Source organism: Doryrhamphus excisus, linkage group LG23 (assembly GCF_037039965.1).
Source record: "Doryrhamphus excisus strain RoL-2023G ecotype Guam linkage group LG23, RoL_Dexc_Guam_v1.1, whole genome shotgun sequence".
NCBI classification, from domain to species: domain Eukaryota; kingdom Metazoa; phylum Chordata; class Actinopteri; order Syngnathiformes; family Syngnathidae; genus Doryrhamphus; species Doryrhamphus excisus.
Window position 1 is genome coordinate 8,342,113 of NC_136379.1, and position 27,760 is coordinate 8,369,872.

The window sequence follows — 27,760 nt, forward strand, 5'->3', positions numbered from 1 at the left end:
TAATTATATTAATATTATAATATATATATAGTATATATATATACATTTATATATGTATTAATTTTGACAAAGATTTGCTGCCAGTTCTTACTTTCTGTCACCAGTTTTCCATCATTCTGAAAGTCGTAACTTTCCTCCGCAGCCTTTTTCCGTCGTACGCCAACAATCGAGGCGTTCGCGGCACATCCGGCGTCGTCAAATTGTGACATAATGAAAGGTTTCCCGCCGTTCTCTAAAGCTTCTTGTCAGGGTCGTCTTTCCATTCGGCGATGAAACGCCGCGTTGGCGTACAAAGAATCCATTTGGGCAATTTAGTCGAGAACACATGTCAGGTTCGGAGCGGCTGGGAAAACGTCTCCACCCTTTCCACAATGGCGACTTTGAAAGAAGTTTTTGTGAATCAGCAAATTTCAGGTTTGAAGCGTGCGCTCCAATTACGCAGGAAAACCACTCAGCGGCTCGAAAGAAAAGACATAAAAGTCCTTTCAGCGGGTCAGCACTTTACGGAAAGCGACGCTTTGTCGTCTCAGCGTGAGCTGCAGGTACGCGTTAGCGTGGTCGGATAGAAGACGCGGTCACGACGGCTACGACGTCTGCGGCCTTGGACTCTCTAATGACCTTCGTTAAAGTCGCTGACAGATGAATTGTAACAAAAAAAAAACGACTTTGAGCTGTCAGTGGTGTGTTTGCTTGCCAGCGTGGGCACGGACATTTCATTTCCTTTCCGTGCAGGTAAATCCCCTTCCTGTCATGTCTGCGTGTGTTATTACAGGTCACGTTTTTCCTATTCGGGCCGCGGATAAGACCCGCTTGGAGTTCTACGTGCTTATTATGGCTTCTGGACGGTTTTAAATGACATTGGAGGGGATTGCGGGAAGCAAAACTTTATTAAAGTATGTCACATATTCCCTTTCACTGGGTTGCTTCTCCAGCAGAGGAAAGGTTATTATTATTATTATTATTATTATGAACATTATATGCAATTTTTATTATAGTCTGTATAGCTGACTTCATCATGGTCTCCACCATTATAGCAGAACTTACTTTAGAACTATCTACTTTACCCATATGCAAAAAATATACATTATACATTAAATGTATATTAATTTTAGAATTTAATTGGACTTCACTAGTTTATTTAAAATTTAATAGAACATAAATACAAATATTTAAAATAAAATAAATATAAAATAAAATGTTTATAAAATAAATACAAAATGTATTTTATTATTTATGTATTACTTGTAATAATAATAACAATTACTATTATTATAGAATAAAATAATAATACAAATAAAATAATAATTTTATTTGTATCGCGCTTTACAGAAGAGAAAAAGAAATAAAAATAGATTTGCATGTAAAAATCATTTAAATCTACTTTCCCCATATGCAAAAAAATATACATTATACATAAAATATATATTAATTTTAGAATTTAATTGGAGTTCACTAGTTTATTTAAAATTTAATAGAACATAAATACAAATATTTAAAATAAAATAAATATAAAATAAAATGTTTATAAAATAAATACAAAATGTATTTTATTATTTATGTATTACTTGTAATAATAATAATAATTACTATTATTATAGAATAAAATAATAATACAAATAAAATAATAATTTTATTTGTATAGCGCTTTACAGAAGAGAAAAAGAAATAAAAATAGATTTGCATGTAAAAATCATTTAAATCTACTTTCCCCATATGCAAAAAAATATACATTATACATAAAATATATATTAATTTTAGAATTTAATTTGAGTTCACAAGTTTATTTAAAATTTAATAGAGCATAAATCTAAATATTTAAAATAAAATAAATATAAAATAAAAATGTTTATATAATAAATACAAAATGTATTTTATTATGTATGTATTATTTGTAGTACTAATTATAATATTACTATTATTATTATAAAATAAAATAATAATATAGCGCTATAGTACAGTATAGTATAGCGCTTTACAGAAAAGAAAAAGAAATAAAAATAGATTTGCATGTAAAAATCATTTAAATCTACTTTCCCCATATGCAAAAAATATACATTATACATAAAATATATATTAATTTTAGAATTTAATTTGAGTTCACAAGTTTATTTAAAATTTAACAGAGCATAAATCTAAATATTTAAAATAAAATAAATATGAAAATTAAATGCTTATATAATAAATACAAAATGTATTTTAATTTTTATATATTTATTTGTAATAATAATAATAATAATAATATGAAATGATAACAATTTTTCATTACAAAGATATTTCAAGAAAACAACCTGACCGGGTCATTTTTGACCCACTTATGCATCTAAGGGTTAAAAGCATGCGAGTACACTGACCGGCAGCGGATGTGTCCGTCAGGGCTCCAACGAAGTTGGAACGTCAGACTCCACACACAACTCTCCTCGTCTGAAGGACGTCTTCTAGAAAGAGGAGGTCATTTATTACTCATCTAAATCTAACTCACCCGGTGAGATGAGCAGATGGTTCAAACCCGTGGAGGTGGCCCAAAGCCAAAACAGACCAAAATCAAATCGGTAGGGAGGTTGATCCCCCACCGAGGTTGTCCTAATTATCACCTTGAGTGTCAAACATTGGCGAGGAAATCTCAATTGAAGGAATTCAATTCCAAAACATGTTTGGTCTGTTGTGGAAACATTCCCAGCTGACGTGTCGTTCATCCTTAAGAGCCGTGTCGGGTTTTAACGTTCCGGTTTAGTCAAGGGCTTAAGTCGTCTGGAACCTTTTCAGGATTCTTGTCTGTTTGTGCTTTTCTGTTATGATCCAGATGTTGTTGTTGTTCTTCATGTTCAGAATGGATCCATCAGGAAAAAATTAGGACACCTCATGTTGGACATCTTCTACTCGGAAAACCGCGACACACAAAAGTGGGAAAATGTGTCAAGACATGCACCCCTTAAAAGTCGGATGGACTTGAACAGCGAGCCACTACGATTCAATCACATAATATTTGGCGCCAACTGGCACCAACTGGCACCAACTGGCACCGACTGGCACCAACTGGCGCCGGCCCAGTGGACTCCAAGCATAACAGAACAAGTTATCATTTTACAAGAATAAAAGTGTAATACTATTATGAAAGTAACATTATTGGCGCAACTTGGCTCGTGCCATTACATTCCAGTGGATTCCAATAGGCGGGCGGCTTGTTTTGCAAAATTTGGTTCCACTTGATCTTCCACACGAAGATTTTCAACATTTTGAAATGTTCTTGCCGCCTTTATATCACGGGCCACCACGAGCCAGTTGGGAGGCAGTTTGAGCCACTAGGCACCTTATTGGTGACACTAGGCGCCACGGCAAATTGCATCGGCGTGAACTGGCACCGGCCCAGTGGACTCCTAGCTTAACAGAACAAGTTATCATTTTACAAGAATAAAAATGTAATACTATGATGAAAGTAACATTATTGGGCGCCGGCTCGGTGGACTCCTAGCATCGTTGGCGCAACTTGGCTCGTGCCATTACATTCCAGTGGATTCCAATAGGCGGGCAGCTTGTTTGCAAAATTTGGTTCCACTTGATGGACACGAAAATTTTCAACATTTTGAAATGTTCTTGCCGCCTTTGTATTACGGGCCACCACGAGCCAGTTGGGAGGCAGTTTGAGCCACTAGGCACCTTATTGGTGACACTAGGCGCCACGGCAAATTGCATTGGCGTGAACTGAACTGGCACCAACTGGCGCCGTCCCAGTGGACTCCTAGCTTAACAGAACAAGTTATCATTTTACAAGAATAGCACGAGCCAGTTGGGAGGCAGTTTGAGCCACTAGGCACCTTATTGGTGACACTTGGCGCCACGGCAAAATGGATTGGCGTGAACTGAACTGGCACCAACTGGCACCGGCCCAGTGGATTCTTAGTATTAGATTCCACATGGCCTCCAGGGTGCAGTTTGAAGACCCTGATCTTGATGCCCCCCCCCCCAAAAAAAAATGCATGGATAGACTACATCATAGTGGACCTTTCATTATGTTAAAAATTCCTTGTCCTTCCCAGAAATAATTCCCACCAACCACCAAAACCATTACTTGTGGACTTTCCCCTAATATCCTCCATGATGATGATGATGATGATGGGCCTGGATGGCGTTGGCGAGGATGTCGAATGACATCATCGTGGCCTTTAAGGAAGTGACTGTCTATAATATATAAAAGATATCTAAAAAGGAAACGGATGCTTATTATTATTTTTAATGGGCTGTGTCGAATATGGATGATGACGTTTATATTAACTACAAGGTCAAAGGTCCTCAAGCTATGTTGTCTGGGGCTATACGCCCCTGGTGGGGTCTCCCAAGGCAAACAGGTCCGAGGTGACGGGACAGACCAAGAGGAGGAACCGTACCTCGCCCGGATGTGGCATACCGGGGCGTCACCCTGGAGCCAGGCCCGGTGGGAGGGGTTCGCAGGCGAGCGCCTTGTGGTCGGGTCTTCATCCGTGGAGCCCGGCCAGGGCCTAGCCCGAAGAAGCCACACGGGATCTCCCCCTTGTGGACCCACCACCTCGAGGGGGAAGTATAAGGGTCCGGTGCTTTGTATGTTGGGTGGCGGTCAAGGGCGGATGCGTAGGCGACCTGGTATTCGGTGGCCAAATCTGTTTCCTCCGTAGGGTAGCTGGACTCACCCTAGGAGCTCAGCCAACCCGGGAGGGGCTCAGCGTGGGGCCGCTTCTCCTTCACATCGAGAGGAGTCAGTTGAAGTGGCTCGGGGATCTAGTCCGGATGCCTCCCGGAACACCTCCCTGGTGTTCCACCTGCGAAGCCCTCCCACCGGGTCTGGCTCCAGGGTGACGCCCCGGTATCCCACATCCGGGCGAGGTACGGTTCCTCCTCTTGGTCTGTCCCGTCACCTCGGACCTGTTTGCCTTGGGAGACCCCACCAGGGGCGTATAGCCCTAGACAACATAGCTTGAGGACCTTTGACCTGGTGAGGTGTTCCCGGCATGCCCAGCCGGGAAAAGGCCCCGGGGCAGATCTAGGACATGGAGGGACTATGTCTCACAGCTGGCCTTCGGAACGCCTTAGTGTCCTCCCGGTGGAGCTGGAGGAGGTGGCCGGGGGACCGGGAAGTCTGGGCTAAAAAGTGGAACCCGATGTAAACAACATGGGTGACAAAGCCGCGCGGTGACAAGGAGGATGACGACGGTGCGGGTCGATTCTCACTTGGACGCTTGGACGTCAAACAAAGCCGTGGCGTTCAGGTCGGGGGTTTTTGTTTTTTGTGAGACCAATAAATCCCAGCAAAACGGAACCAACGCAAAAGAGGAAACGGTTCATCCCGATCCAATAACTCTTGACATTCCCTCCTCCCTGTCCATTATATTTTATGTCTGAGCAGGTTTGGCTTGATTGCAATAGCAGGCCCCCGATGAGGAACCTTGGAAGAGCATAACAGGCCCAGGCCAGGATCTAACGAGGTCTGGATAGGAAAAGAACCAGGAAAAGTACATCCATCAATGGATATTTGCTGGAAGAAAAAAAAAAAACACACGATGAGCGTTGAAAGCATGTCGCTCTTCAAAAGGTGACGGATGACCACCCACTTCCTTACAAGCTGGGAGTGGTGGAAATTCCGTGAATTCATACTTTTGGGATTCTGGAAGTGGCTTCAACGCCACCTGCCTCCTGTTATGTTATTGAACGCAACTCATGGAAATGGAAGTTATTATCTCTTTTTTTGTTTATACTCTTTAAAGTGTTTTTTTTTTTTTCACAATTTTTTTTCATAGGTTGGCTGTTCCTGCGACTTATACTCCAGAGCGACTTATAAGTAAATTTATATACCGTATTTTTTGGAGTATAAGTCACACTTTTTTTTCATGGGTTGGCTGTTCCTGCGACTTATACTCCAGAGTGACTTATATGTAAATTTATATACCGTATTTTCCGAACTATAAGTTGGACTTTTTTTCATAGGTTGGCTGTTCCTGTGACTTATACTCCAGAGCGACTTATATGTAAATTTATATACCGTATTTTCCCGACAAAAAGTCACACTTTTTTTCATGGGTTGGCTGTTCCTGCAACTTATACTCCAGGTTGACTTATGTATGTTTTTTTCTATCTAATTATGCATTTTTGGCCTTGTGCGACTTATACTCCAGGTTGACTTATGTATGTTTTTTTCTATCTAATTATGCATTTTTGGCCTTGTGCGACTTATACTCCAGGTCGACTTATGTATGTTTTTTTTCGACCAAATTATGCATTTTTGGCCTTGTACGACTTATACTCCAGGTCGACTTATGTATGTTTTTTTTCTACCTAATTAATTATGCATTTTTAGCCTTGTGCGACTTATAATCCAGTGCGACTTATGTATGTTTTTTTTTCAACCGAATTATACATTTTTGGCCTTGTGCGACTTATACTCCAATGCGACTTATGTATGTTTTTTTCTACCTAATTATGCATTTTTGGCCTTGTGCGACTTATACTCCAGTGCGACTTATGTATGTTTTTTTTCAACCAAATTATGCATTTTTGGCCTTGTGCAACTTATACTCCAGGTTGACTTATGTATGTTTTTTTCTATCTAATTATGCATTTTTGGCCTTGTGCGACTTATACTCCAGGTCGACTTATGTATGTTTTTTTTCGACCAAATTATGCATTTTTGGCCTTGTACGACTTATACTCCAGGTCGACTTATGTATGTTTTTTTTCTACCTAATTAATTATGCATTTTTAGCCTTGTGCGACTTATAATCCAGTGCGACTTATGTATGGTTTTTTTTCAACCGAATTATAAATTTTTGGCTTTGTGCGACTTATACTCCAATGCGACTTATGTATGTTTTTTTTTCAACCGAATTATACATTTTTGGCCTTGTGCGACTTATACTCCAATGCGACTTATGTATGTTTTTTTCTACCTAATTATGCATTTTTGGCCTTGTGCGACTTATACTCCAGGTTGACTTATGTATGTTTTTTTCTATCTAATTATGCATTTTTGGCCTTGTGCGACTTATACTCCAGGTCGACTTATGTATGTTTTTTTTCGACCAAATTATGCATTTTTGGCCTTGTACGACTTATACTTCAGGTCGACTTATGTATGTTTTTTTTCTACCTAATTAATTATGCATTTTTAGCCTTGTGCGATTTATAATCCAGTGCGACTTATGTATGGTTTTTTTTCAACCGAATTATACATTTTTGGCTTTGTGCGACTTATACTCCAATGCGACTTATGTATGTTTTTTTTTCAACCGAATTATACATTTTTGGCCTTGTGCGACTTATACTCCAATGCGACTTATGTATGTTTTTTTTTCAACCGAATTATACATTTTTGGCCTTGTGCGACTTATACTCCAATGCGACTTATGTATGTTTTTTTCTACCTAATTATGCATTTTTGGCCTTGTGCGACTTATACTCCAGGTTGACTTATGTATGTTTTTTTCTATCTAATTATGCATTTTTGGCCTTGTGCGACTTATACTCCAGGTCGACTTATGTATGTTTTTTTTCGACCAAATTATGCATTTTTGGCCTTGTACGACTTATACTCCAGGTCGACTTATGTATGTTTTTTTTCTACCTAATTAATTATGCATTTTTAGCCTTGTGCGACTTATAATCCAGTGCGACTTATGTATGGTTTTTTTTCAACCGAATTATACATTTTTGGCTTTGTGCGACTTATACTCCAATGCGACTTATGTATGTTTTTTTTTCAACCGAATTATACATTTTTGGCCTTGTGCGACTTATACTCCAATGCGACTTATGTATGTTTTTTTCTACCTAATTATGCATTTTTGGCCTTGTGCGACTTATACTCCAGGTTGACTTATGTATGTTTTTTTCGACCAAATTATGCATTTTTGGCCTTGTACGACTTATACTCCAGGTCGACTTATGTATGTTTTTTTTCTACCTAATTAATTATGCATTTTTAGCCTTGTACGACTTATACTCCAGTGCGACTTATGTATGTTTTTTTTTCAACCGAATTATACATTTTTGGCCTTGTGCGACTTATACTCCAGTGCGACTTATGTATGTTTTTTTCTACCTAATTATGCATTTTTGGCCTTGTGCGACTTATACTCCGGAGCGACTTATAGTCCGGAAAAAACTTTATTTCTTGCTTTGGTTGCTCATCCAAACGTCAGTTCTCGTCTCCTCCAGGCAGGAGCGTATTTGTGTCAAATTAGGCCTGAAACTGATTAGATTTTCATGCTCCAAAAGGTCAAAGGTCAAAGTCAATGTGACGTCAGGTAACTCGATGCTAATCGCAAAAAGCTAACAGAATAAACTGACGTGGTGACAGGTTATATTTAAAAAGGGGGAAAGGTGGATGACCTTTATAACGATCTTCAAAAACAGCAAGCAGGCGTTTTAACGTCTTAACCTTCACGTAGTTTGCGTTGTACTTTATTTTGAAGGCACGTTCCTGAATACAAGTACAGAGATTCGTTACACATACTGGAAGAAAAATAATAATAGTAATAAAATAAATTTGTTTTATATTTCTTTTATCCGTTTCCTGTTTCCTAGCATCCTATTTTTTTTTTTCGTAGTCGTTTGCTCATTTCCTGAAGCAACCCGCCGGGCTAACACGACACAAAATCATAACAAAACATGACATATATCACAATAAAAGTGCTCATAATGTCACATATGTTAGCTATTAAATGTGATCCATAATTGAAGCGACACGAAGACGCGTAAAAAGATGTTCTATGAGAAAAAAAACGTCATCTATCTGGGGAGCGATGACAGAATTGGGAGCGATACGGGTCGGCAACAATCTGGAAAACAAATCAAAACGCAGCTAATGATGACTAATACGACTTACTGCAAAAACCTCTCATTTCCACCATCTCAAAACTTCTAGGGACTCGATGTAATGAAGTAAAAGGAGCCTTTTGCTTGTTTTTTTTTTTTTCATTTCCTTGCTGCGTTGAAAAGTTGCCACTTAGGCATCACGCGGCGCTCTTGGACGGAGATGTTAGCTTCTCTTCCAGACGCGGGCTTACGAGCCTGGAGGTGAACACCGAGTACCTGCGCCTCAGACGATGCGCCAAAGACAATCTTATTTTTTTACAGCGCCAAGTTTTTGCTTGGGTCGGATTCGACTTGGGAAGTAGCGATTAAAGCGACGCCGCAAAAACATCGAAAAATCAACATTTTTTATATTTTATATGATAAAGTTTCAGGAATAAATCGAGTTCAATCAAAATATAGAAAATTATGATTGAAATATTATTGTTTTTTTCTTTAAAAGGGGACCACATGCTAATTTATGGCACTTTGTATTGAGTTGTGGACTACTATAGAGCAGCTACACACAATAACCCGTTCATGCAGCGTTTCCATGGATTCCTGCTTCCCGCCCACATTCCAAAAACTGTCTTTGGGCGAGAGGCGGGGTACACCGCTGGACTGGTGTCCAGCCAGCCAATCACAGGGCACATATAGACAAACAACCATTCACACTCACATTCATACCTATGGACAATTTGGAGTAATGGTAATTAACCTAGCATGTTTTTGGAATTTTGGAACCGGAATACTAGGAGAAAACCCATGCACGCACAAGGAAAACATGCAAACTCCACACAGAGATGGCCGAGGGTGGAATTGAACCCTGGTCTCCGAGCTGTGAGGTCTTCGTGCTAACCACTCGACCGCCGTGCAGCTTAAAATGCTTCATTTAGACAAAAAAAAAAAATTCCTACAGTTTGCTTAAATATGCATTTTAAAGGTGACCATAGGGGTGTTATTTCATGGCCAGAGAGCTCTAATAATGTTCATTCATTCATTTTCTACCACTTTTCGTCACAAGGGTTGCGGGGGTTGCTGGAACCTATTCCAGCTGTCTTCGAGCGAAAAGCGGGGTACACCCTGGACTGGTGGCCAGCCAGCCAATCACAGGGCACATATAGACAAACAACCATTCACACTCACATTCATACCTATGGACAATTTGGAGTCGCTAATTAACCTAGCATGTTTTTTTTTTTGGAAAGTGGGAGGAAACCGGAGTACCCAGAATAAAAAAAAACATGCACAGGGAAAACATGCAAACTCCACACAGAGATGGCCGAGGGTGGAATTGAACCCTGGTCTCCGAGCTGTAAGGTCTGCACGCTAACCACTCGACCACCGTGCAGCCTAAAATGCTTAATTAAGGCAAAAAAAATCCTACAGTTTGCTTAAATATGAATTTTAAAGGTGACCATAGGGGTGTTATGTCATGGCCAGAGGGCTCTAATAATGTTATAAAGCAAACTTAAAAGCTTGCAGGTCTTCTATGCTGTAGTCAAGTATTCCATTTATAAATTAGGAATCCTACTTCTTTGAAATTCACTTATCACGTAGTATAAAGGTGACCATAGGGGTGTTATTTCATGGCCAGAGGGCTCTAATAATGTTATAAACCAAACTTAGAAGCTTGTAGGTTTTATATGCTGTTGTCAAATAATCCATTTATAAACAAGGAATCCTACTTCTTTGAAATTCACTTATCACTGTCGGGTCTGGAACCAATTAACTGTGATCAACGAGGGATTACGTTATAAAGGATTACATAAATCCACGAGTTTAAAAAGCAGTGATGTCACACCAAAAAAGTCATTTTGCATAGCTGAGATGCCAAAACGCGAGCACACAACAACAGTGAAGTCATCCCTGCAGCTTCAGCTCGTCCTCATATGGGACAAATTGAGTCGTGACCACAACGCCCCCCCCCCCCCCCCCCCCCCTTTCCTGAGCCCACACATAATGAAGCAAAGGCACTGATTCCCTCCACGCACCACTGAAGTCGGACCTAAATCCGCCCGGGGTCGGAGGCCGAGTGTCTTCATCGTGTTATTATTTTACATGTCATTACGGTTGGCGTAATATTCCTGCTCAGACAGGAAATGGGCGTACGGGCGAGTGGAGGAGGAAGTGCGTCGCCGCGGGGCCTTGTGCTGCACCCGGCGACCACCAAAGACCTCACACACGGGCCGGTTCACGTCTGTCCCGTCACTCTTCGCCGTGTCACTCCCTGAATAAAGCAGCTGCCTCCCATCCTCCGCACTACGACTGGCAACCTTCACCTTCACGTCAACGCCGCGCCGGCTTCACTTCCTCGCCGTCCCACCGCAACGGCCATGATATTCGTGAAAAAAACTTTGGGGCTGTTCATGCTTTGCACTTTGAGCTACGTCATGCCATGCATAAATTAGCATTTTATGAGTAAAACGAAAATAATCGCATGCTAACAGTTAGCATGCTAGCACCTAGAAGTGTCACACTAAGTGCCAAATGTGCTAAAGCATTTTTAGTGGAACTACATCATGCCGTGCATAAATTAGCATTTCATGAGTAAAACTGAAATAATGTTAACAGTTAGCATGCTAGCACGTAGCATGCTAGCACGTAGCAGCATCACACTAGGTGCCAAATATGCTGAGTTTTAAGTGGAGTGACATTATGCCATACGTAAATTAGTATTTTATGAGTAAAACTAAAATAATCGCATGCTAGCAGTTAGCATGCTAGCACCTAGCAGCGTCACATTAGGTGCCAAATGTGCTGTGGAATTTTTAGTGGAACTACATCATGCCGTGCATAAATTAGCATTTTAGAAATCAAACTGAAATAATGGCATGCTAACAGTTAGCATGCTAGCACCTAGCAGCGTCACACTAAGTGCCAAATGTGCTAAGGCATTTTTAGTGGAACTACATCATGCCATGCATAAATTAGCATTTTATGAGTAAAACTGAAATAATCGCATGCTAACAGTTAGCATGCTAGCACGTAGCAGCATCACACTAAGTGCCAAATGTGCTAAGCCATTTTTAGTGGAACTACATCATGCCTTGCATAAATTAGGATTTTATGAGTAAAGCTAAAATAATCGCATGCTAACAGTTAGCATGCTAGCATCTGGTAGCGTCACGCTAAGTGCCAAAAGTGCTAGGGCATTTTTAGCGGCGCTACATCATGCCATGCATAAATTAGCATTTTATGAGTAAAACTAAAATAATCTCATGCTAACAGTTAGCATGCTAGCACGTAGCAGCGTCACACTAAGTGCCAAATGTGCTTAGGCATTTTTTGTGGGTCTACATCATGCCGTGCATAAATTAGCATTTCATGAGTAAAACTAAAATAATGGCATGCTAACAGTTAGCATGCTAGCACGTAGCAGCGTCACACTAAGTGCCAAATGTGCTGAGGCATTTTTTGTGGGTCTACATCATGCCATGCATAAATTAGCATTTTATGAGTAAAACTAAAATAATGGCATGCTAACAGTTAGCATGCTAGCACCTAGCAGCGCTGCATTAAGTATCAAACATGCTAAAGCCTTGCTATAGTTTACATACAGGATGCCACGTGTCAATTTGCAAGTAAGATTGCTAAAATGCTATGATGCTAACAGTTAGTGTGCATAACAACAAAGTGCCAAGGCAGTGCTATATTGTTTTTTTTTGGGGGGGGGGGAGGGTATTTAAACGACAAAGAGTGAAACTAGAGTTGGCTCTGCTCGTGCTGGAGTCAACCTTAGCATGGTGGCGAGCTGTCAGGGTTGCATGGAGATGGGGGGGGGGGGGGTGAAAGCGAGGAGAGGGACTAACCAGCATGCTGTGTTGCTTATGAAAGATTCGTCATATTTGATAAATGATCCGCCCGTCGTGGTTCTGGTCCACAAACCAGTGGTTCTGGTCCATAAACCAGTGGTTCTGGTCCACGCTCACACTACAATCTATTTACAGACGCAAAATGCATATTCTGAGGGCGGTTCTTGGGAGTCTAAAAATCTTTCAGCCATAATTTGCTCTGCGGATATTATACCTTCAAAAATACACGCTGGGATTGATGTCTGTGTCTCTATTTGGGACATGTGGGGGGGCGGGGGGGGGGCATTTTTTGGCACAGCGGCACAAAAAGGGCCCATTTAAAAAAAAAAAAGAAAGAACTCAATGAAAATCTTCGAGAGCTAAATATGTATGGAAGATAACGACCGCATCTCAGCATGAATGAATTTAGCCAAACGCTAACATGTTTTCTGACTCGGGAACGTCTTCCATAAACGTTCCCTGGGAATATTCTCATGTCCGCTGGACAGTTTGGCCTCTCATCCAAGATGGAGTCAGAGCTAGCTAAAGGATTCCGACCACTCGTTATGCTTGAAATGCAGTTCCAGTGCTACCTTGGTTTGTATTATTAGCATGCTAACAGTCAGCATGCTAGCACCTAGCAGTGTCACATTAAGTGCCAAATGTGCTAGTGGCGCTACATCATGCCCTGCATGAATTAGGATTTTATGAGTAAAACTGAAATAATCGCATGCTAACAGTTAGCACGCTAGCACCTAGCAGCGTCACATTAAGTGCCAAATGTGCTAAGGCATTTTTAGTGGCGCTACATCATGCCATGCATGAATTAGGATTTTGAGTAAAACTAAAATAATCGCATGCTAACTGTTAGCATGCTATCACCTAGAAGCGTCACAATAAGTGCCAAAAGTGCTAAGGCATTTTTAGTGGACCTACATCAAGCCGTGCATAAATGAGCATTTTATGAGTAAAACGAAAATAATGGCATGCTAACCGTTAGCATGCTAGCACCTAGCAGTGCCACACTAAGTGCCAAATGGGTTAACGTATTTTTTGTGGAACTACATCATGCCATGCATAAATTAGCATTTTATGAGTAATACTGAAATAATTGCATGCTAACAGTTAGCATGCTAGCACGTAGCAGCGTCACACTAAGTGCAAAAAGTACTAAGGCATTTTTACTGGAGCTACATCATGCCATGCATGAATTAGGATTTTATGAGCAAAACTAAAATAATCACATGCTAACAGTTAGCATGCTAGCACCTAGAAGCATCACGCTAAGTGCCAAAAGTGCTAGGGCATTTTTACTGGAGCTACATCATGCCATGTATAAATTAGCATTTTATGAGTAAAACTAAAATAATCGCATGCTAACAGTTAGCATGCTAGCACCTGGCAGCGTCACATTAGGTGCCAAATATGCTGTGGAATTTTAAGTGGAGCGACATTATGCCATGCATAAATTAGCATTTTAGGAGTAAAACTAAAATAATCACATGCTAACAGTTAGCATGCTAGCATCTAGCAATGTCACAATAAGTGTCAAAAGTGCTAGGGCATTTTTAGTGGAACTACATCATGCCATGCATAAATTAGCGTTTTATGAGTAAAACTAAAATAATCACATGCTAACAGTTAGCATGCTAGCACCTAGCAGTGTCACACTAAGTGCCAAATGTGCTATGATTTTATGCGAATATGAAAGCTCATAGCTAATAATAATAATAATAATAATAATAATAACGATGGATGTTAGCTTTGCCACTCAAAGCAAACAATGGCTGTTTTCCTGAAAATGTTTCATTCCTAAAATAAAGATTGCGTTCTTTTATGTCCTGTTTGCAAAAGACCAAGATCTGGGTCGACCATCGTACCCCCACCAGGGGCCGGCCCGGTGTCCCCTTTCCTCGCAATCATTACAAACATATTGATCTAATTACCATATTATTAGCTTAAAGCCACATCTTAGATAAAACGCCTAACCAAAGCTTTACCCACAATGCTTCTGTTTTTCTGGCCTAATCAATTTCCGAGGCGGCCGCCCCCGGGGATTTACTCCCAAGGCTGGTCCCGCGCCCACGCCACCAACGCCATCCTCGCTGTGCTTATTTTAGCTCGCTCTAACGTATTTAGCTATGTTTGTTATTCTTGGTGGTCGCTGCTCCCTGGAAGCTCGCGTTCGGGTTTTGTCTGGCAGTCGGACTCGAGGATGAAGCCGGTCCAGAATAAGCAAGCGTCACTCGGTCGGGAACGTCGTTGCGCTAGCCGACGGAACTCGGGGATTGGAGGGGGGGGGGGGGTGCATTCAGGTCAATGCCGCCGGTTTTTTTTTTCTGTTTCCCTTTTAAAAAGTGAAAAGCGGAAACGCGGCGAAAACCTTTCCGAGGTTGTGTATTTTTCCAGAAACTTCCGAGGCATACCAGAACACTGATTCACAACCGCAGGGGTCGCTTTAAATAAATATGCACGCAAAAAAGCGTTGAAAAAATGAATAGAAATGCAGTATTAGCTATGTAATACACAGCTGCAGCCACTAGGGGGCAAAGTTGAGGCGATTATAGTGCTTATGACATAAAATAACACATAAAAATAAAGAATGAAAGAGACTTAATTTCTATTTCTAAACATTTTTTTTTTTGCTTTTCATGTTTTTGCTCACTTCTGGTCCCTAACAGCGTCCATAAAATAATTATAATTATTATTATATTATTATTATTGTTATATATTATTATTATATTATTATATTATTATTATATAATAAATATATAATAATTAGTATTATAATATAATTATAACATTCATAATATATAATATAATAATAACACAATAAATATAATAATAATTAGTATTATAATATTATAATTATATTAATATATATATTAACAAGAATATAATAAACATAATAAATATTATTATTATAGTATAATAATAATATTAATGATATATAATATATTAATAATAGTAATATAATAAATATAATAATTATTATATATATATATGTGATTTTATATATTATATATATTATCTATATATGTTATTTTATTATTATATAAAAATAATAATAATATAATAATTATTATTATAATTATTATATTATTAATTAGCCTATTATTATTACTATCATCATTATTCTTCTTCTGATTATTACTACTACTATTACTACTACTAGCATAATATAATAATAACACAATAAATATAATAATAATTAGTATTATAATATTATAATTATTATATTAATATATATATTAACAAGAATATAATAAACATAATAAATATTATTATTATAGTATAATAATAATATTAATGCTATATAATATATTAATAATAGTAATATAATAAATATAATAATTATTATATATATATGTGATTTTATATATTATATATATTATCTATATATGTTATTTTATTATTATATAAAATAATAATAATATAATAATTATTATTATAATTATTATATTATTAATTAGCCTATTATTATTACTATCATCATTATTCTTCTTCTGATTATTACTACTACTATTACTACTACTAGCAGTAGGCTAGTATTAGCCTGCTTATTGGCTTGCTTATTAGCCTGCTTTTTCTCTATTATATAAAATTTGTCAGATTTTTTTGTAAAAAAAAATCTATAAAAAATATCCAATAATATCTAATAATAATATATAATATAATAATAATATAATAAATATAATAATAATTATTATAATAATTGTATTATTATATAATTGATATAATTGAACGCTGTCCTAAAACAATTATCTCTACTAAATCTGTCCAAAAGTGGGAAAGTTATACCCCTGTTCTTGTTTTTTTTTTTAACGTCAACTACATTCATTCATATCCTGTGCATATTCAGGGGGCTAAGGCCCCCCCACCCCCTGTCCTCAGAACCTAGTGACGCCTCTGACTAACGCGACGATCCCCTTCATTCTCGCCAAAGGTCGTCCAAGGAAGCTTGGAAAGCAGACATGGTGGATCAAACACCAACGTTCCCATGTTTTTGCGTATAAAACATGTGGTCTACACGTCGTGGGAACATTCGTGATGGGAACACCATCGCAGCTCGTTTCTCCAAAGCCGTCTGCACGAGTCCATCACATCATCGTTCATGTCTCCTTCCCTCTTTGCCAACGAGAGAAACAATCACACGATTCGCTCGCTGGGTTTGATTTGCCGCCGGTTCGCATCCACCCGCGTGCCAGCTGCCCCCGAGCTCGTCAGAATAACTTCATCCATCAGCTGACAGTGAATTCGCTCGGAGTTTTGGCGTGGTGAGGCATCACTGGCGTGGGCGCATGCTGAGCGTCTTGAGAGAAAGCGATCCAAACGCCACCTTCCAACCGCTGCAGTCCATCTTTCATCCACTTTGGCTTGAACAGGGTTTGATATTTACTGGTCTGGACTCAAACCATCACGCAGCGTACCTCCAAAGCTTAGCGGAGATGATCTGTTGGTTGGAAGCACTTTGTTTCTAGGGGTAACCGTGGAAACAATGTGGACCATCTTCTGATAAACAGATGGGATGGCCGCTTCGTAAGCTGCCTTGCCAACCTTTCTAATAGGAACTATAGTCATTGGGTGTTGGTGTCAGAAGCGGGATCGCACGCTATGTAAACATGGTTAACATCCAAATGGTCAAGGGATTATTCAATGGACTACGAGTCCTTTTTGTACGAAACGCACTTTCCGGCAGTCAGATACTATCTTAATTCAGGATGTTGGTGTCAGAAGCGGGATCACATGCTATGTAAACATGGTTAACACACAAATGGTGAAGGGATTATCTCAATTGACTACGAGTCTTACGATATTACTGCTACTTTCTTGTAAGATCGCACTTTCCGGCAGTCAGATACAATATTAGTTCACCCTCTTGGTGTCAGAAGCGGGATCGTATGCTATGTAAACATGGTTAACACACAAAAATGGTCATGTGATTATCTCGATGGACTACGAGTCCTTGTACGAAATGCACTTTCCGGCAGTTAGACACTATATTAGTTCATCGTGTTGGTGTCAGAAGCGGGATCACATGCTATGTAAACATGGTTAACACACAAAAATGGTCAAGTGATTATCTCGATGGACTACGAAGTCCTTCTTTCTTGTACGAAATGCACTTTCCGGCAGTCAGATACTAGATTTAGCGTGTTGGTGTCAGAAACGGGATCGTATGCTATGTAAACATGCTAAACACACAAAGGGTCAAGTGATTATCTCGATGGACTACGAGTCCTTCTTGTACGAAATGCACTTTCCGGAAGTTAGACACTATATTAGTTCATCGTGTTGGTGTCAGAAGCGGGATCACATGCTATGTAAACATGGTTAACACACAAAAATGGTCAAGTGATTATCTCGATGGACTACGAAGTCCTTCTTTCTTATACGAAACGCACTTTCCGGCAGTCAGATACTATATTAGTTCACCCTCTTGGTGTCAGAAACGGGATCACATGCTATGTAAACATGGTTAACACACAAATGATCAAGTGATTATCTTGATGGACTATGAGTACTTCTTTCTTGTACGAAACACACTTTCCAGCAGTCAGATACTATATTAGTTCAGTGTGTTGGTGTCAGAAGTGGGATCGTATGCTATGTAAACATGCTTAACAGACAAATGGTCAAGTGATTATCTCGATGGACTACGATTCCTTCTTTCTTATACGAAACGCACTTTCCGGCAGTCAGATAATATATTAATTCAGCTTGTTGGTGTCAGAAGCGGGATCGTACGCTATGTAAACGTGGGTAACACACAAATGGTCAAGTGATTATGTCGATGGACTATGAGTCTTACGATATTACGGCTACTTTCTTGTAAGAACGCATTTTCCGGCAGTCAGATACTATATTAGTTCAGCGTCTTGGTGTCAGAAGCGGGATCGTACGGTATGTAAACATGCTTAACACACAAATGGTCAAGCGATTATCTCGATAGACTATGAGTCTTTCTTTCTTGCAAGAATATACTTTCCAGCAGTCAGATACTATATTACTTCAATGTGTTGGTGTCAGAAGCGGGATCGTATGCTACGTAAACATGGTTAAAACACACAAATGGTCAAGTGATTATCTCGATGGACTGCGAGTCCATCTTGTAAGAACGTACTTTCCGGCAGTCAGATACTATCTTAGTTCACCCTGTTGGTGTCAGAAGCGGGATCACATGCTATGTAAACATGCTTAACACACAAACGGTAACGTGATTATCTCGATGGACTATGAGTGTTACGATATTACTGCCTTTTTCTTGTACGAAACGCACTTTCCGGCAGTCAGATAATATATTAGTTCAGTATGTTGGTGTCAGAAGTGGGATCGTATGCTATGTAAACAATCTAAGACACTCATTTTTTGGATCTGGTAAGATTTTACAAGGTTGCAGGAGTTGCAGCTGAGGTCCTGGAGTTCACCATGTTGGTGTCAGAAGCGGGATCGTATGCTATGTAAACACTGGTGGCCCTTACTGAATAAGTACGTTTTAAGTTTTGATGATACCGTACATAGTGATTTTTTTTTTTCACTTCCTGAAGCCGGGTTGTTAGAAAAAGAGCTCCCAACATGGTCGCTAACGGTGCATCCAGTACAGTACATCCATAGAAGGAATCTCTTGGAAAAACCTGCAAAGTGGATAATAGCACACTTTACTCCCCCAGACTCCAAACGCCCACATACCTTGCCCCGTTTTTCATAGTCAGACTGTCTGAGGTGTAGGAGTCAACCGCCAACCCTTGACATGAAGCCATGAAACAGAAACACCTTGCAGTGAATATTGTTATTTTTTTTAGGGAGCCGCTGGTCCTAAAGAGCTTTACGTGCGTTGGCGTAGACGCCCGCGCCCCCCCCAAACCAGGTCCAAGCACTTGCCCCGGCAATTTTCTTCATTTTGCAAATGACGGAGGTGAAGCGGCCAGGAAACGTTGGAGCAGATTTATGACGTTGGATCTGAATCCACGTGCTGACTACTGCATGTTCTTACCCCAAGAAGCCAATAAGTACGCTATTGTTAAACACGCTAACATTCAATGGAGAATTTGGCTTAGTGCAGCTCTGGAGAGGTTTATGGTTAGCACGCCACCGTGAGAACTACATGGAAAAACAATATATAATTTATATATTTAAAAATTAAATATATTCATAAATATTAATATTCAATATTTATATATTTAACAATATTAATATTCAATATTTATATATTTAACAAAATACTATAATATTAAAAATTTAATATATTTATAAATATTAACATTAAATATTTATATATTTAACAATATTAATGTTGAATATTTATATATTTAACAAAATACTATAATATTAAATATTAAATATATTTTTAAATATTAATATTAAATATGTATATATTTAACAAAATACTCCAAATACTTTATTCATTTATTATCAACTCCTATACCCACTATATTAGAAAAAGTGGTTAGTTCGTGGGCGTGCCTGGAGGCGGGCCATGGGTGGAATAAATTAATCATAATAATAACAAAAATAATAAATTTAAAGTGCAAAGTGCAACAGTTACAATAAAAATAAAAATAAAAATAAAAATAAAAATAAAAATAAAAATAAAAATAAAAATAAAAATAAAAATAAAAATAAAAATAAAAATAAAAATAAAAATTTAATTAAAACAGTTTTGGCAAGAAGCACAAATCCAAGGAAATACAACTGGAATAGGTGCAAATTATGGAAGATCTTGAAAGTTTTTTGTACGGGTTATTGTGTGTAGCTGCTCTATAGGAGTCCATAACTAACTGATGCTGAACAAGTACTGCTTTTGTAACGTGAATCCGCAACTTATGCTAGCATTTTTTTGGATAGAGTTAAAATAAAATAAAATAAAATAAAATAAAATAAAATAAAATAAAATAAAATAAAATAAAATAAAATAAAATAAAATAAAATAAAATAAAATCTTCATGTAGAATGAATGCTTCCATGCTAACTGTGCTGACATCTAGGCAATAAAGTATTGAATTTTTATACAATTTGTTCCTTGTCATTTATGGTTAACTTTTGAATTAAGTATTTAATAATAAAATAAAATAAAATAAAATAAAATAAAATAAAATAAAATAAAATAAAATAAAATAAAATAAAATAAAATAAAATAAAATAAAATAAAATAAAATAAAATAAAATAAAAACTTCATGCAGAATGAAGGCTTCCATGCTAACTGCACTGACATCTCGGCGATTTGCTGACGTTTTGCGACACTTTAAAGGCAGGTATTTAGTTGCCAATATTGTAATGGATTCCAAACCAGTACAACCAGCTTGGCCTAAACTGTCCAAAAAATAAAAGTGTTTGTGACGGTTGCGGTGTGAACAGGAAACAGAAGGTGGAAACGTGAGCTTTTGGCGGGATTGACAAGAGTAAAAGAGACCATTTACATCTGCATTGGCTCACACCGCCTTCATTTTTCCAGCCTGTCCTTCAATCTTTTATAAGAGCGGTACCGTGCCTTTGGAACGGCTCCGGATCCCAGACAGCCGGGACCGCGTCGCTGCAAGACCAGCAGGGGAGATGCACATGGTTCAGTTCCCATGTCACCATTCTCGCTTTTTCTTTTTCTTGGCATTGATACATCCGCCATCATTTAGTCCAACAATATGGCACTACAATTATACACTATACAGCATAGTTTGATTATTTACATTAAAACTACTTAAAAAAAAAGTTTTTAAAAAAGTTAAAAAATTTTAAAAAATGTTGAAAAAATGTAAAAAAAACATAATAATAATAATCTAGTCGTAATATAATATAAATAATAAATTTACTTGCAATAAAGTCATTATCAGAAGATTGCAGTATCATTGCCAGGCAACGTGCACAAAGCGTACGACAACACTGACTCACAAACACTGAGTCACCCGCGCATTAATATTCCTTTTAATTGCTAACATATTCCTCGCCGTGGCGGCGGTAGCACGCGTGCCACGCACTCTTTTTTTTTTTTTTTATTGTTCAGCTTTATTGAAAGCAGAATCTTTGGATGAAGGATTTGCACAGAAAAATTGTGCAAAAATGTGTAAAAAAAAAAAAAAAAAAATCATTTTTAAAATGTTTTTAAAGCGGTCCGGTCCAGACCGCGATGCTAGTGATATGTTAGCGGCGTGATAGCTTTGTGTGGCGTTATCTGAACGTTTACAGCGTGTTAGCCTTTGCTTGTTGCGTGTTTGCAGGCCATCAATGTGTTAGCGATGTCAATAGCGGCGCATTCGTCAATGTCAACGACACGCTAGCATCGGCTAAATTTGTGCTTTTTTTATGTGTTAGCTGTGCAACAGTGATTTTGATTTTTTTTTTTTAATTCTAAATTAGCCTTTTTACTTGCTGAAAAATGCTTATTTTGGCAAATAATTAAGTGCTACTTCGTAGATGTGGTTTTCACTACTGATATAATTTTTTTTTAAACGAGAGAAATAATCCAAAGATAATTGTACTTGTCAAGATTCCAGTCTAGAACTTCATTCTTTTCCCGCTGTGATCCACATCTAATTGCGGTTGGAAACGCTGAATTCCTGCCATTTGTACGCATTAGGACCATCACTTTTATGGACTATCAGGACATATAAGATCCATGACAACGTTCCGAGGCACCGACAGTGAAAAGTAAAAATGTGTCCCCCCCCCCCCCCGAATGCAAGAAGTAGTTAATTTTGTGACTGTATAGTGATTAGAGGGGAGAGAAAGCGGAAAGAAAGCAAAGGCTGAGCTGACATTCCGATTGAGGGGAAGGTGTTGACTGGGCTGCTAATTGAAGACACATTGAAGATTTGAGACGACTCGGATTGGCGAACTGTGGTGCAAGGGTGGCCTCCAGTGGCCGATTTAGGCATAACACCAAAAGGCGACCTTGTTTTTATGTGTTTTTACCTTGTTATTTATTTATTAGTTGTCATTTATAGTTAACTTTTGAATAAAATAAAATAAAATAAAATAAAATAAAATAAAATAAAATAAAATAAAATAAAATTTCTTTACGTTCTTTATTTAAGTATTGAATTTTTATACACATTTGTTACTTGGCATTTATGGCTAACTTTTGAATTGAGTATTTAAAAAATAAATAAATACATAAATAAAATAAAATAAAATAAAATAAAATAAAATAAAATAAAATAAAATAAAATAAAATAAAATAAAATAAAATAAAATAAAATAAAATAAAAAATGTTCTTTGAAATCTAAGTTGCGACTGGCTGTGAGAAGTCACATGATTCTGCAGCCAAGCCAGTGTAGCAAACAGTATTGTAGCATGTATAGATGTTCTTTATGTTGATGTTCTTAAATAAAATAAAATAAAATAAAATAAAATAAAATAAAATAAAATAAAATAAAATAAAATAAAATAAAATAAAATAAAATAAAATAAAATAAAATAAAATACATTTCTTTAAGTTCTTTATTTAAGTATTGAATTTTTCTACACATTTGTTACTTGTCATTTATGGCTAACTTTTGAATTGAGTATTTAAAAATAAAATAAAATAAAATAAAATAAAATAAAATAAAATAAAATAAAATAAAATAAAATAAAATAAAATAAAATAAAATAAAATAAAGACATAAAATGTTCTTTAAGTTCTTTATTTAAGTATTGAATTTTTATACAAATTTTTTACTTGTCATTTATGGCTAACTTTTGAATTGAGTATTTAAAAATAAAATGAAATAAAATAAAGGCATAGAATGTTCTTTAAGCTCTTTATTTAAGTATTGAATTTTTATACACGTGTATAAAAATTTACAAAAGTTACTTGTGTGTAACTTTTGAATTGAGGATTTCAAAATAAAATAAAATAAAATAAAGACATAGAATGTTCTTTGAAATCTAAGTTGCGATTGGCTGTGAGAAGTCACATGATTCTGCAGCCAAGCCAGAGTGTAGCAAACAGTATTGTAGCATGTATGGATGTTCTTTTTCCGACCATGATGGCGCCTGCAGGGCACTGGCCTGCTACTTATTGGCTTCCTCGGATATAAAAAGAGAAGAAAGTGGTGTGAAAGAAATGTAAAAGTGCATGACAACATCTGACAGTGCATGGAGGATTCCTGTCTGACATGTCCTTTGCCGTCTTTGAGACGTGGTGTGAAAAGACGGCAGCAGGCAAAAAGAGGAAGAAAAGCTCCTCAAATGTTTCAGGTTTGAGACATAAAGTAGACCCGACGCTCGCTGGTCTGAATGAAGGTTCTGATGAATCTTTTCAAGTCGACGGCTAGCGTGAATGCTCGTCACGGTTTGCGAGGGGAACGTGGGTGCTGCCAGTGTCAACAGTCGGCAGACGGGAACGCCAAGTCTGGATGGAACACATCTGTCCTCCAGGCCGCTGATGTTGGCCTCCGTTACGACAATAGCAGTCTTTTGCCTGCCCAGCAACTGGAACCAACATCGTCGCCGCCGCGCTTCACCTGCCGCACTACACCGTCCGAGCAGATGTCTGAGGCCCTGGCGTCACGCTCCCGTACCCCGCCGAGCCGTGCCCACCGCGGGTCAGCAGCGTGTGAAGAGTCCAGGGACTTACACTATGATATTCTTACCGGAATTATATTTGGATTTTTTTTTTCATGATATTCAAAATTGAAAAAAAATTACTGAATATTTGAAATCTATGCTACAAATTATTTTGAATATTTTTTACTACTTTTTAATATTTTTAAAAAAAAAATTCTCTGAATATTTGGACTTTAGTGTCATAAAATTACTGTTGTTTTCCATTACTATTTCAGATTTCTTCTTGAATATTTTACTCTCATAATTATGACTTTATTCCCATAATATTTTGACTTAATTTCCATAATAGTATAACTTTTCCCACAATATTCCAATAATTACAGCGTTGTTCATTGTTTTGTTTTTCTCATATTAGAATAAAAAAACAAAGACAGCTGGGATAGGCTCCAGCATGCCCACGAACCTTGAGGAAAAGCGGTAGAAAATGAATGAATGAGTTTGATTTTGTTACTTTTTCATGATATTCCAAATTTTTTTTTAAAATTTATGAATATTTCAATTCTATGCTACAAATTATTTTGAATATTTTTACTACTTTTTAATATTTTTAAATAATTTTTTTCTGAATATTTGGACTTTAGTCTCTTAAAATTACTGCTGTTTTCCATTACTATTTCAAATTTCTTCTTGAATATTTTACTCTCATAATTATGACTTTATTCCCATAATATTTTGACTTAATTCCCATAATAGTATAACTTTTCCCACAATATTCCAATAATTCATTGTTTTGTGTTTCTCATATTACAAATAAAAAAAACAGACAGCTGGGATAGGCTCCAGCATGCCCGCGAACCTTGTGAGGAAAAACGGTAGAAAATGAATGAGTTTGATTTTGTTACTTTTTCATGATATTCCAAATTTTTTTAAAAATTACTGAATATTTCAATTCTATGCTACAAATTATTTTGAATATTTTTACTACTTTTTAATAATTTTAAAATATTTTTTCTCTGAATATTTGGACTTTAGTCTCATCAAACTACAGCTGTTTTCCATTACTATTTCAAATTTCTTCTTGAATATTTTACTCTCATAATTAAGACTTTATTCCCATAATATTTTGACTTAATTTCCATAATAGTGTAACTTTTCCCACAATATTCCAATAATTCATAAAACATAGACAGCTGGGATAGGCTCCAGCATGGAGGAGTGGTGGAAGATTCCAGATGACGAATGAATGGTGATGAATGCTTTTATTTTGACAAAGTCGTGTGTTGCACTACATTGTTTGCAGAAGAAGACAAAGAAGAAGAAGAAGACAAAGAAGAAGAAGAAGAAGAAGAAGAAGGTGACCTTGTCTAGGCTGCAGACTGGAATCCTCAAGGAGGTTTTTGATATCTGTTGACAGGACTCCCCGCCTGAGGGCAAAAATAATAAACGCAGAGTGAGGATGATCAAAAACAATAAACACAAACTACGGCCACGACAGGAAGTTGGAGTAAAAAAAAAAAATGCGCACTAAATTTGCTTCCTCATTCAGGATTCCAGTGAAGCTTTATTTTATGTGTTTGTAATCACGTGCAACATTTTGAATTAATGGAGAAAAGTTCGACGGGTGACCGGGTTAGCAAAAAATACTGCATTTTTACAGCCTGGAATAATCAATGCTTCCAAACGGAAAAAGGAAAGTTTATAGCAGGAAAAGTTTCTAAGAGTTTCTAATACCTCATCCAATTTCCAGTAGCAAGAGTCTTAGAAAAAAAATAAAAACCATCACCATTCGTCAGTCTGAATAACAGAAACAGACATAGCCTGTATTAAAACCGTTATCATGCAGTGAAACCTCTCCAATGGTCTACCCCAAGACTTCCTACCCATCAGACGTGGTCTGAACCCCTCCCGTCCATCCTGACTCAATGCCCGAGCAACCTCATCTGGCTCCATTATGATCTTGGCCTCTTGGACACCGTAACAATCCTCCTATCGAACTCACTTTCCGTCATTCTCACAGCACAAACTGGGTCTAACAAGGACACAAAAACGCTGCACAAATATCTGAGAGTGTGTTTTCCAAAGAAAAACACATTTTCATGCATTTTACAAACAATTTTTTCCATTTCCCAAACAATGAAAACGAATGATATGATTTTCAAAGAAGGATGTACATTTTTGCATAGAGGCCTACTATCAACAACTGTCAGTCCTCTGCATCAATCTCCTGGTATGGCTGCTAATCCAAGTTCATCATTTTATAAGGCTAATAGATGATTAATAAACCCATTTAAAAATCTAAACTAAAACTAAAATATCTTACCATGCTGTTAACTACTCCCTTCAGAGAGCAGCACAAACTGGGTCTAACAAGGACAGAAAAACGCTGCACAAATATCTGAGAGTGTGTTTTCCAAAGAAAAACACATTTTCATGCATTTTACAAACAGTTTTTTCCATTTCCCAAACAATGAAAATGAATGATATGATTTTGAAAGAAGTATGTACATTTTAGCATAGAGGCCTACTATCAACAACTGTCAGTCCTCTGCATCAATCTCCTGGTATGGCTGCTAATCCAAGTTCATCATTTTATAAGGCTAATAGATTAACTAAAACTAAAATCTCTTACCATGCTGTTAACTACTCCCTTCAGAGAGCGGCACAAACTGGGTCTAACAAGGACAGAAAAACGCTGCACAAATATCTGAGAGAGAAGACAAAGACGCCTCCACAGGTCGTCACCTGGCAGCTGCACTAAATAGTAGCCGTCAAACACCAGTGTCAGTATCAACAGTGGAGCGGCGACTTCAGGATGCTGGACTTCAGACTGCACAAAAACATTCCCAAGTCATCCCAAACTTTGGAGGGATAGTGTATATTTTGAGTAATTTCAAGTTGTTCAACCATTCACGTTCCAGTAGAGTCCAGTATAAAAATCCTACTGGTGACCAAACAAACTGGGAGGTACTGTATTTCTTTTTGACGAGCCACCTCGGTGATGTTCTTCCATGTCCATGAACGTGTTCCGGTAATGTGAAAGCATCTCTCGCCGCTGACATATTGATGATCGCTCGTGTTTTCCAGCGCGTTGTCCGTCGCTTCAAACTACATACGGAAAACCAAGAAGGGAAATTGATTTTGACACAAATACGGTGTGACGTTCAGGTGCCAGGCGGTTTGCAGCCTGCATCTGTGCGCAAACCTCGACCCCGGTCGCGAACTCTTAAATTTATGCTTGCTTCATCGTTTGGATGTTATGAAAAGCGTTTGAGCCACATGAAAGGTAGTTTTATTCCCGTACTCGAGACAGCTGACATCACAGACATAAATCTCGGTGATGTTTACTGAACGGAATATGTAAGTAATTACTTAGCATTTTTATGTCTGCTTGACATGCTGGAAACTTTTTGCTTGATAAGACCAGTCGTTGTGTTGGAAGAATACTTTGATGATTACTGCTGGAACAAATGACTTGGATTTTTATGATTTTTATGATTTCTTCCCCATAGCACCAATCTCCGGATCTACAGTGCCAGTGCTCCTTCATGGACAAGACTTCCCATATCCATGGCTTTGAGTTCCATACCCTCAGAACCATTGAGGTTCTACGGCCAAAGAACTGACCATCTCAACATCCTCAATGCTCAGGAGTTTGAACCGTCAGAGTCC

General features: G+C 37.7%; 1 protein-coding gene across 5 annotated transcripts in view; it reads right to left on the reverse strand.

The window, feature by feature from the left end:
- Nucleotides 1–2,348: 2,348 nt before the first annotated feature.
- The window catches only part of LOC131106890 (uncharacterized), a 36,314-nt gene continuing 10,902 nt past the window's right edge, over nucleotides 2,349–27,760 (reverse strand). For 2 of the 5 annotated variants that reach the window (XM_078788548.1, XM_078788547.1), the window contains one exon: nucleotides 25,604–27,196. In XM_078788548.1, the coding sequence (XP_078644674.1) occupies nucleotides 26,999–27,196 (198 nt within the window). In that variant the 3' untranslated portion in view covers nucleotides 25,604–26,998. Of the gene's footprint in view, nucleotides 2,436–5,089; nucleotides 5,456–25,383; nucleotides 25,516–25,603; nucleotides 27,197–27,760 lie in introns of those variants that run through there. The other 3 variants (XM_078788551.1, XM_078788550.1, XM_058056408.2) reach the window with 3 other exon arrangements.